Source organism: Aquarana catesbeiana, linkage group LG04, assembly GCF_042186555.1.
Source record: "Aquarana catesbeiana isolate 2022-GZ linkage group LG04, ASM4218655v1, whole genome shotgun sequence".
NCBI classification, from domain to species: domain Eukaryota; kingdom Metazoa; phylum Chordata; class Amphibia; order Anura; family Ranidae; genus Aquarana; species Aquarana catesbeiana.
Genome location: NC_133327.1, coordinates 288,662,454 through 288,674,932, shown reverse-complemented (window position 1 = coordinate 288,674,932; position 12,479 = coordinate 288,662,454). Strand labels below are relative to the sequence as shown.

The following is a 12,479-nucleotide window of genomic DNA, read 5'->3' as shown; positions in this document are numbered from 1 at the left end:
AAGAGAGAGAGAAAGAGAGAGAGAAAGAGAGAGAGAGAGAAAGAGAGAGAGAGAAAGAGAAAGAGAGAAAGAGAGAAAGAGAGAAAGAGAAAGAGAGAGAAAGAAGAGAGAAAGAGAAGAGAGAGAAAGAGAAAGAGAGAGAAAGAGAAAGAGAGAGAAAGAGAAAGAGAGAGAAAGAGAAAGAGAGAGAAAGAGAAAGAGAAGAGAAAGAGAGAGAAAGAGAAGAGAGAGAAAGAGAAAGAGAGAGAAAGAGAAAGAGAGAGAAAGAGAAAGAGAGAGAAAGAGAGAGAGAAAGAGAGAGAGAAAGAGAGAGAGAAAGAGAGAGAGAAAGAGAGAGAGAAAGAGAGAGAGAAAGAGAGAGAGAAAGAGAGAGAGAGAGAGAGAGAGAGAGAGAGAGAGAGAGAGAGAAAGAAAGAGAGAGAGAGAGAGAGAAAGAGAGAGAGAGAGAAAGAGAAAGAGAGAAAGCGAACTAGGAACGGACTAACTGATAATCTGCCTGCTCAATCTAAATCACACTCTCTCTCCGTCCACGCCAACGACACACTACATGAGGCCGACGTGCAGGCGGCCTTATATAGTGTGGGGCGTGAACTTGGTCCCCCTGAGCCATGATTGGCAAAAGGCACCCTGCCTTCGGCCAATTATGGCTCTCATAGCTGAGGGCGCTGTGATTGCCCAAAGCATGCAGGTCATGGTGCATGCTCCTGGCCAATCATACAGCAATGCACTGCGCTCCCGCAGTGCATTATGGGCAGTTACACGCCACTCGAATTCGGCACAAACGGCCCATAATGTTTGGTTTTTGACTAACGGGTGAACAGCCAATGTTCGACCCGAACAGAAAGCTCATCTCTACCACCACACAACACTCTCTCTCTCAGCAGTCTCTGGCAAGGCTTGGATTTCTCTCTCTATAATAGGTCACACACTCTCTCTGGTGTCAGTGTGTGTCTCTCTCTTCCCCCTTTAGCCTGGTACCTCAGCCTGCTCTCCTCAGACAGCTCTCCCCTCCTTAATCACTTGACCACTGGGCACTTAAACCCCCTTCCTAACCAGACCAATTTTCAGCTTTCAGTGCTCTCACATTTTGATGACAATTACTCAGTCAGGCAACATGCTACCCATATGTATTTTTTGTCCTTTTTTTCCACACAAATAGAGCTTTCTTTTGGTGGTATTGATGACCACTGTGGTTTTTTTTTTATTTTTTTGCTCTATAAATGAAAAAAAAAGGCCGGAAAATTTGAAAAGAAGAAAAAAGAAGAAAGAAGAAAGAAGAAAGAAGAAAGAAGAAAGAAGAAAGAAGAAAGAAGAAAGAAGAAAGAAGAAAGAAGAAAGAAGAAAGAAGAAAGAAGAAAGAAGAAAGAAGAAGAAAGAAAGAAGAAAGAAGAAAGAAGAAGAAGAAAGAAGAAAGAAGAAAGGAAGAAAGAAGAAAGAAGAAAGAAGAAGAAAGAAGAAGAGAAGAAAGAAGAAAAAAAAAGAAGAAAGAAGAAGAAAGAAGAAGAAAGAAGAAGAAAGAAGAACGAAAGAAGAAAGAAAGAAAGAAGAAAGAAGAAAGAATTCTTTGTTTCGGTTATAAAATTTAGCAAATTAGTCATTTTTCTTTATAAATTTTGGGCAAAATTTATACTGCCACATATCTTTGGTAAAAATAACCCAAATCAGTGTATCAGGGCCTCTCTCATTTCTTGAGACACCAACAAGCCAGGAAAGTACAAATACCCCCCAAATGACCCCTTTTGGAAAGTAGACATTCCACGGTATTTAGTAAGAAGCATTGTGAGTTTTTTGAAGTTGTAATTTTTTCCCACAATTCTTTGTAATAGGAAGATTTTTTTTTTTCTCCACAGAATTGTCATTAACAGGTTATTTCTCTCATACAGCATATGCATACCACAAATTATACCCCAAAACACATTCTACTATTCTTCTTGAGTATGGCGATACCACACGTGTGAGACTTTTACACAGCCTAGCCACATACAGAGGACCAACATGCAGGGAGCAACGTCAGGCGTTCTAGGGACATAAATGACACATTTCATTTTTTGGCTACTTCTTACACTTTTGAAGGCCCTGGAGCACCAGGACAATGGAAATGTCCACAAAATGACCCCATTTTGGAAAGTAAAACACCCCAACGTATATTCTATAAGAGCCCGTTCACACAAGGGCAACTTTGGATCCGACTTCAAGTCGTCCCTAGTGGGCTCAAGTCGTGCTACATGAAAAAAATCAACGTAAGTGAATGGATCCGTCTTAATGCCACACTACTGCAGTCACTCCGACTTCAGAAAAGGTTCCTGTACTACTTCAATCCGACTAGAAGGCGACTTGTACCCATTGATTTCAATGGAAGTTGCCTCCAAGTCTGATCACTGTTCATATTGAGGCAACTTTACAGGAAGCAGAAAGGAAACAGAAAATAATTTACTCCACTAAACAGCCAGCCCCCACCTTCTCACACACAGCTGATAAGCTCTGATTGGTCACTTGTTATGTTCTCTGTCCTGGAGGCGACTTTAAGTTGTGTTGTAAATTGCCCCAAGTCGTGCTGTGATTCATACTCAAGTCGTGTCCAAGTTGCCTCCCAAAGTCGCGCTGGAAGTCGTATTGCCCCTGTGTGAATGGGCTCTAAGGCATAATGAGTCTTTAGAACGGGTCATTTTTTTCCACAAGTTTTTGGAAAAGTTGGAAAACGTGGAAAGTAAATGAAAACGCATTTATTTATTTTTTTAACAGAAAATTGTCCATTTATAAGAGATTTCTAACACATAGCATGTACAGAGGAAAAATGACACCCCAAAATATATTCTGCTACTCCTCCCGAGTATGGCAATACCACGTGGGAGGCTTTTCCACAGCCTAGCCACATACAGAGGTCCAGCATGCAGGGAGCACCATCAGAGACATACATTTCAAATCTAATTTGACTACCTATTACACTTTTGTGAGACACTGATGGGCACTGTAGTGGCAAGGATGCAGCATGGATGAGAACTGATGTGGCATGGCTGTGGCAAGGATGAGCACTGCTGTGGCATGGATGAGCACAGATGAGGCATGGATGAGCATGAATGAGCCAGCATGAGTCAGCACTGTGAGCACTCCAGAGACAGCCCACAGCGCTGCTGAACCCGGCTCTCTCCTTTACTCGCACACTGTAGCGATCGGTGCGAGGAGAGGGGAGGAGCTGCACCGGACAAGCTCCGGTTTGTTGACAAGTAATTGCTCCATCATTGAATGGATCAACCACATGGTAAAGGGCCGCTGTCATTGGCCCTTTAACCAGTTCATGACACGCCAGGTCCAGGGGGCGCGATTCTGTGAGGACGTCCATGGATGCCCTCCCAGAATAAACTGACCGTGCTGTAGCAGTCTTTCGGCTATGGCCCGGTCAGCATGTGGTTAATAGGTCACACACGCTCTGGTGTCAGTGAGTGTCTCGCTCTCCCCCTCAGCTCCAAAAATCCCTCTCAGAGTTTCTCACATCTCTCCTTTTCCTGGGCTTCAGGATATCACTCCTCCTCTATTGGGGCACACAGTCCCCTGGTGTCAGAGTGTGTCTCTCTCCTCACTCCGGCAACTAATGCCGTGTACACACGAGCCGACTATTTAGCAACAAAGGTCCAACGGTCTTTCAGACGGACTTTCAACGGACTTACAATGCAGTTACGACGGACTTTCGAACGATCGGACTTGCCCACACACAAACTGACTAAAGTCTGGTCGAAAGTCCGTTGGTTTGAACATTATGACGTACGAAGGGACTACAATAAGGAAGTTCATAGCCAGTAGCCAATAGCTGCCCTTGCATCCTTTTTTTGTCCATCAGACTAGCATACAGACGAACAGATTTTTCGACCGGACTCGAGTCCGTCGTAAAGATTTGAAACATGTTCTAAATCTAAAGTCTGTCCGATTTTTGACAGAAAAAGTCAGCTGAAGGTCCGATGAAGCCCACACAGGGTCGGATTGTCTGATGGATTTGTCCCGTCGGACCAGTCCAGTGGAAAAGTCCGGTCGCGTGTACACGGCTTAAGTTCCTTCCCCTCAAACACTCCTCCTCTCCTCACTGTTACGTGTCACTGTGTCCCAGCAAAGGACTTTTTGAGCCTTGGTATCTCCCTCTCTTTTAAGCTATCGCCTCTCCTCTGTCTCCTGTCAGCACTCTCTTTCTTTTACCTCAGTACTTCCCTTGCTTCTGTCCCCTCAGCGCTCCCTGAAACTCCCCCTTTTCCCTGTATGCTCTGGGTCTGAGTTTTTCTGGAAGGACCAGTCAACATCTCTCTGTCTCCATCTTGTGGTCAAAAGGAGAAATTGCATTACAACATGCCTGCTACATGTGAAATACAAGGCTTCTGTAAATAGGCAGCAGAGGAGAGGGACGGGAATAGCGTGTGTGCTTCTCTCCTCTCACAGCCCTGAGTGTATCCTTGGCAGAGCCATAAACTTGTCAGATGCAAATAAAAGAGAAGTCCAGGGGGTGTCATGCACCTCCTTAGACTTGACTAAATGTGCATGCACTTTTTTTTTTCTTTTTTACACCAAGGAGCAGAATTCCTGGAATTCAGCTTTAAACAATGACACTGTTAAAGCGATATTAAACCCAAAAATGTAACATATTGCAGCTTATGGTTCATTGGATGTGGTGGCTGCATTAGTTTCTGTACTTAGGCTTTTTTCCCCTCCGTTTTCACCTGGTGATCTGGTCAGTGATACGCCTCCTGTATTAGAGAGTGTCCCAACTCTGGATGAATGAGCACAGGGGGCACCTTTGGACAGCAGCATCATCAGTCTGGGGGGAGGGGATCTGGATACACTAACAAATTGAAGCCAAACCCCACCTAATACTTTATAAGCAGTTACAACAAACAGGGTTTTTTTTTTGGGGGGGGGGGGATAAAAGGTTTTACATAATTAAAAGCTGTTCATTATAAGCACCCCTGCTAGTGTTAAATGGTTTGTCTCATCTTTGTAACGAAAACTTTATGCTGGAGTGTTTGTTCTTTTGAAAAAAAAACACAACACTTACTACTTGGATCATCAGATGAAAATAAAAAAACCTTGGTTTGAGAGCGTTTTGCAAGACAAGCAAAATGTTTTAATAAATTTTGACTTGATAAACAAGCAATGTCTTGATATACAAGTAGCGTCATGTCACAACTGGGTATAAAAGAGAAGAGAGGCACTTCTAAGTGTAGCAATATCGTTACATTTAATGAAGGTGCAACATTTAGCAACTCACATGGTTGATAATTAAAACAGACACATCTAAGTATGCAGGCATAAGGGGGAAAGCTGTCCACATAGACCATTCTCCACACCGCCATCGACGAAATCCCATCAATGCTGCGCTCCACAAGCACGTCAAGCCTCGTTTCCCGATCACGATTGCAGACTGAAAGCAGTGAGATCCGGCAGTGTGGAGGATGGTCTATGGGGACAGCTTTACCCCAGATGCCTGCATACTTAGATGTGCCTCTTTTAATCAAACATGTGAGTTGCTAAATGTTGCACCTTCATTAAATGTAACCATATTGCTACACTTAGAGGCGCCTCTCTTCTCTTTTTAATCCCCCTGTGGAGGCTGCCATTTATGGATGGACATTTTATGGTTACACAACTTCTTTATATGGACTATAAACTGAAGAAGGACTTATGAATAAATGTTTGTGGAATTAATCATTTGAGTTCCCATTATTTCTTATGGGGAAATTTAGTTTTGATATACAAGTTCTTTGGATTAGCAAGCAAGTTTTCGGAACAAATTCTGCTTGCAATCCAAGGTTTTACTGTAGAAGATAGAAAGCCTAATAAAGGAAAATTAATGCAGCCATCCCATAGATGTAATAAAATGTTTGTGTTTGGGTTTAACAACACTTAAATGGAGTTTCACATCTCTGCAAGTGGCGAAATCATGCTGCACTCTAGCAGATGCACAGAGGTGCCATAAATTTTAATGGAACCCCCACGCAATGGCAGCCGTAAAGCGATCGAGAGCGCTAAACTGTATGGTGCATAATTGTGCTGCAACACCATGCGATTCAGTGCAGTGCGATTTCTAATAAGAGTCTCAAAAGCACTCACAAATGTCTGAATGGAGCCTAAGGCCTCTTTCACATGAACGATCCGTTCAGGTCTGCCTGTCAGTTTTTTAGGTGGACCTGGACCTCTATGGAGCAACGGATGTCAGCGGTGACATGTCCGTTGACATCCGACCTGCTCCAATCCGAAAAAGTGTATCGGAGGAAAAACCTACTTTTCCATCCGTATTCGGATCGGATTGGGCGACGATGGACTCTACGGTCCGTCATCATCCGATCCCCCATAGGGGAGAGCGGCACTCTGACAGGTCCGCCGCTGCACAGTGTGCAGTGCCGGACCTGTCATCTGCCTGCTCAGCGGGGATCCACGGAGCGATCCCCGCTGAACAAGCAGATATTCACGGGGCACGGATCCGTCCCGTGTGAAAGGACCCTTATGGTCCCTAAAAACATATCTAGTGGTATTTCAATTTAGAAACTTGAGCAAAGAAGTTCAGGATATCGACAGCAATATCCATAAACACAAATACTCTTGTATTATGCATCTTTGAAGACAAGCAAAGTGAGACTAACAATGTTTCAAAACTATGTTTTGAAGTACCAGATAAATCCAGTAGAAAGAAAAAATTCCCCTACACCTAATAAAGTAAGCACAACAGGCCCAACGAAGCACAAATGCGATACAATGTTAGTTGTATGTAAAGTAAGGCAGGCCATACATGGTTCGAATCGGTTCCTACAGAACCGGCCAAGATTCAAACCATATGCATGGGCAGGCTGAATGTACCAAGTTGATCGTTTTACCTGCACTTATCGCTAGCGGCTGCTATAGCCACCAGCAATAACCACCGTCTTCTCCCAGCAGTTACTTGAGAAGACAATGGCCCAGGAGGAGGGATTCCTGCATCAAAACTGTTGATGGGGGAATCAAGCGAATTTCTTTGCTGTAATCTGCAATTGTGGGAAAGAAAAATTTGCTCTGTGTAGGACCTGCCTAAATGTAATTTAAACAATATAGCAGTTTCCTTTGCAAATGTAGTCTACAACTTGCTTTGTTAGGTTTGCATAGAGCAGGGAAGGTTTAGAACATGTTGGGATAATGAACATTATGCACTGTCATACACACAAGCATAGCAGCACATTGCATCGTATGGGCTGTTAACACAACTCCATGTACAAAAAAAAAAAAAAAAAAAAAAAGGTAGTGTTGGGGCATTTTGTGCAAAATAGAGCATCACACATCATGCACTGCAGTATAAATTTGCCCTTAGGATATTATGACTCAATCCTTGCTGGGGAAATTTACATAAACAGCAATAAAACCCAGCATAGGATCAAACCCCTCTAAACTATATTTAAACCAAATTACCGTATACATTCTGTTTTAGGCCAAATAACTTACTTTTCAATAACCTCAGGAACCAACTTCTTCCACTGATGAACAATCGATTTAGCAAAATCTCCTACTTCAGTATGTTTTCGGAAGCCATTTACGGTTTTGCCTACTCCGGTTTCCTTATGTAAATTGAAAAAAAAAAAGTTAGCCTGTGCAATTCAGATGAGGGTAAAAGCATTAACAGGGTATAACAGTATACCTGGCAGATTCTGTGAAAGCTGGAAATCACTATATACTACTACAGTGATTGCCACTATCTTGCTGGTTCAAAGCCTAGCGACTACATGGTAATCTCAAAGGGTCATTCACTTGGCACAGGCACCATTCACAGAACTCCTTAAATTTTTTTCAATTAATTCAGGGTATTCACTGATTAGATAGAGGTAATTTTGCCACTCTGCCTTTCCACCTCCTCCAATCAGAAAATGCTTTGCATTGATTGAGAAAGTGCAAGTTGAGGGTGCATGCGCGGAGTCTAGCAGGGCAGACATGCATTGTTAGAGCTCCACACTGCTGAGGAGAGAAGGGAAGGACAAAGCGGAGCCTGCAGGCTCAAAAGGTATCCATTTGAACCTTTTTGCCCCAGGGAACAAACTGTGAAACTTTGGGCAGGAAAAAGTGGTACTGGGAGGAAGCCGTGACAGAAATAAAAATCACCTCACAAAGAGCTCACAGGCACTCACTGCAACTAAAGCAGCTCCAGTCACCTCACAATATACAGCATCAGGGCGCTCTCACAGACAGAAAATGTCACAGCAAGACTCTCCATTTGAGTCAGATACAGAACAAATCCTCTCACAAACTTCTCCACAAGCCTCCTCAGCATCCCCAGTAATATTATTACAATTTGAAAAGATGCTTCATAAGGCTTTAAAACAAACCTCAGACCAAATAACAAACAGCCTAACCAAAGAAATAAGAGAGCTGGGAAACCGCACCGCAGCCTTAGAAATAAAAATGGATGAAATTGAAATTACAACCCAAGAAAATATAACAGAATTGAAACAATTAAAAAAAAGAGCATTTAATACTTCAAACTGAGCTTGAAGATTACGAAAATAGAGCCAGACGTTCAAACTTGCGCATAAGGGGAATACCTGAAACTGTGACAGACCTGCAATCTACTATTACTGCTCTATTACAAGAACTAAAGCCAGATATCCCTATTGAACGTTTAGAACTGGACAGAGTACACAGAGCCCTCACAGCCAAAAAGAAAGATGGACCCCCACGTGATATAATCACAAAATTTCATTATTACAGAACGAAAGAACAAATACCAATTGCTGCAAGAGAAAAAAAAGGAACTTAATTTTCAAGGACACAATTATCAAATTTTTGCTGACCTATCCCAACTTACTATTACTAAAAGACGATCCATGAAACCCCAACTAATGGAACTGCAACGCCACAACATTATGTATCAATGGGGCTTCCCCTTTTCAGTCAGATTTAACTACCAAGGTACAATTTACAGAAGCAGATCAGCAGATGAACTACAACAAACCCTTTTAAAATTAAATCTGACAGAACCCACAAGCAGCAACACTCCCACACCCAGAAGAATGGCGTCATCTTCACCTTCAGGCAGCACCCAGAAAATTTCAGAACAAAATGGGAATCATCATTCTCACAAAAGAGGCCGTTATGCCACATCATCCATGGACCAAGAAGATTCAATGGACTGACATCCTAATTCCTGATATCTCTTTATTTATTATACTAAGAGATTGTTCTCTATAAAAAAACCTGTATTTATAACTGAATGTAACTGCATTCTGATAGTCACACACTGTGTGGGATCATGTTACATTCCAGTTATATTTCTTATTACTTCTGATTCATATAGCCTTAGAATATATAAGTGAAACAAGGAAATTCTTGTTCAGTTATATATTTTCAGGTAATAACAATAGATTTATTACTTTTTAGGACAAATATGTTCAATAATCCAGAAGTAATGGAAGCTTTTTCTTTCTTTTCTTAAAACAAATATATTATTACCTAACTAGTTCCTAGAACTATGTTTTTGTTTATTCTAATCTGAAGCAATACAACCTCAATTTTATGAGTTAATATATCTAAACAGTTACATATGAATAAAATATGTAATTGTTTACTCTAAAAGGGTTAAAATCCCAAAATAATTCAAACCATCTTCATCAATACCAAAGTTATTAACAGTACCTTTCTAACTGGATTATTTAGCCTAGGGCAAAACTAACCATATACAACCACCCTGGAATAAATAATTTCAACAAAAACTATATTCTGCACTACAATTAATGAATCATCATTTTGATGTCTTTTGACATAGCACTTCTCTCCTGTAAGCGGAAGATCCGTGTACCCCCATTAGCCCTCCTCATTCTCCCAACCATATTATGTGGGAGTGTGACGAAGGCACTTATTCCCCTGAGAGAGATATTTATTCTCTTTCACGGGTAAATTGTGATTACTTGCAAAAAATAATTTATACAATGTATCATCTAATCTCATATGTTTTTTGTTTACTCTTTATTCCAGAATTCACTGGTTTCTTTCCTATCTTTTCATCTCTTCAGTCCACACAGGTTGATCTGCGCAGTCAGCTCTGCATAACAAAAAGTAAGTCAAAACTATTTGATCTGTTACCATGGCACCACTGAATATACTTTCCCTGAATGTTCAGGGAATAAATGTCCCTCAAAAAAAGGACCAAAGCCTTCCGTACTTTCCATAACAAGAAGGCTCACATAGTATGCCTCCAAGAAACACACTTCACCAAAGATTCTACTCCAAAATATATTTCTCCTTTTTATCAACAAATGTACACGACTTCTGCCTGTACCAAACAAAGGGGTACTCTAATTGCATTTCACCGATCCACACCATTCACCTTATCAGAAATTAAAGACCCAGAAGGTAGATACCTGACACTCATGGGTTATATAATGGATACAGCAATCACGGTGATTTCCTACTATGCTCCTAACAAACAACCTACACCATTCCTCTCACATATATTACAAGTGATTAATACACACAAAATAGGAACAGTGATAATATGTGGGGATTCGAACCAGGCCCTCCTCCCATTTCTAGATAAAATCACCTTTTACACCATCTAAAATAACCTCTAGATTACCTTTTCCTCAACTTCTTTCCAAATACAATCTGGTAGATTCGTGGAGAGAAAGTAACCCAATGAAAAAGAAATTCACTTATTTCTCGCACCCTCATCAAACCTTCACCAGAATAGATCATATTTTTCTAACAATAGGAATACCAGAAATTATTGCATCAGATATAATTCCGATTCCGTGGTCTGACCATAATGCAGTATACACTACTATAGCCTCAGCCATACCAAAAGCGCATGACCCAACGTGGTACTTACCGGACATAATGCTCAAACACCCACTACATCAGATGGCCATTGAACACGCTTTAAAGGAATACATATTAATTAATAATACAACAGACATTTCCCCAATAACACTGTGGGAAGCTCATAAGCCTGTCTTGCGTGGTACAATACAAAGACAAATGGCACTATTTAAACCGGAACGCAAAAATCTAGCAAAAAAACTAGAACTCAATTTTAATGCAGCCTACATATCATTCCAAGATAATCCATCTCAGAGTACAAAATCTCATCTGGAAAAATCTAGATTGGAATACGATCTATTTCTCACTGAGTCAGTTGATAAATCCCTCAAATGCTCCAAACACAATTTCTACATGAATACAAACAAACCAGGCACATATTTGGCACGGGCATTAAATTCAACTAACAAATCTTTCAAACCAATACGTTTGAAATTATCAAAAAATGTTTATACTTGTAATCCAGTTAAAATAGTCCATAAATTTCACTCACACCTCGCAACTTTATACAAGACAAACAATGAATTTAATCCTACAGAGGCTGAATCCTTCTCAAAAATAACCTTACCTGAGTTGTCTCAGAATCAAAAAAGCAGTTTGGATGAGCCTATAACTATAGATGAAGTTGCTAACGCCATAAAAGACCTAAAACTTAACAAAAGACCAGGCCCAGATGGCTACTCGGCTTTATACTATAAAACATTCTCAGAAATACTCTCTCCCATTCTCACTGAAACTTTTAACAAACTTCTAGAAGGACATTCTTTTCGGCAAGAAACATTAATGGCAATTGTTTGTATGATCCAAAACCCCTTTCTGATGATACTTCCTGTGTGAATTATCGGCCTCTCTCTCTGTTAAACCTTGATATTAAATTATTAGCAAAAATAATAGCAAAACGCCTCAATAGCATTATAGGAAAATTAATACATAGAGATCAAGTAGGCTTCATGCCAAATAGACAGGCAGGCAATAATATACGCAGGGCAGTGTTATTGGCACATATTGCTAAAAAACGGAAAATCCCTTTATGTTTTCTATCTCTCGATATTAAGAGGGCATTTGATACAGTATCCTGGCAATATATGCAATATTCATTACAAAAATGGGGTTTTGGACCCCACTTTTTAACATGGATCAAAGCATTATATAATAAACCCAAAGCCAAACCAAACTATAACTGGCATTGAAGTAGGAGGTATTACACACAAATTATGTATATTTGCAGACGATATATTACTTTTTCTATCATCACCACAGGTCTCTGGTCCTAACTTAATACCAGCTCTTGATGGATTTGCAGCCCTATCCGGCCTTATGATTAATCCTAAGAAATGCCTAGTGCTTAATATTTCGCTCACAAACATGGAATTGATCCCGGCTAAAGCTGCACTCCCATTCACATGGGCAGAAAAATCAATCCCATATCTTGGAATTCATTTAACAGCATCTCATTCTGACTTATTCTCAACCAATTATCCTCCTGTATTAAGACAGATCACAAATCTAATAAAACAATGGTCGCAACTTCCTTTATCCTGGATAGGAAAGATTAATGCAATCAAAATGACTATTCTACCCAAATTGCTTTATCTATTCAGAGTCCTCCCTATTCCAATTCCTTCCTATTTTTTGAGAATAGTACAAAAAAGAGCAACTTCGGTTTA

At 40.6% G+C, this 12,479-nt stretch overlaps 1 protein-coding gene across 1 annotated transcript in view; it reads right to left on the bottom strand.

Moving 5' to 3' along the window:
* LOC141139992 (elongin-A-like) overlaps positions 1–12,479 on the bottom strand; it is a 210,424-nt gene that overhangs the window by 157,134 nt on the left and 40,811 nt on the right. Inside the window, exon 3 of the mRNA XM_073626676.1 lies at positions 7,450–7,562. Coding sequence (XP_073482777.1) covers positions 7,450–7,562 — 113 coding nt within the window. The remainder of the gene's footprint in view (positions 1–7,449; positions 7,563–12,479) is intronic.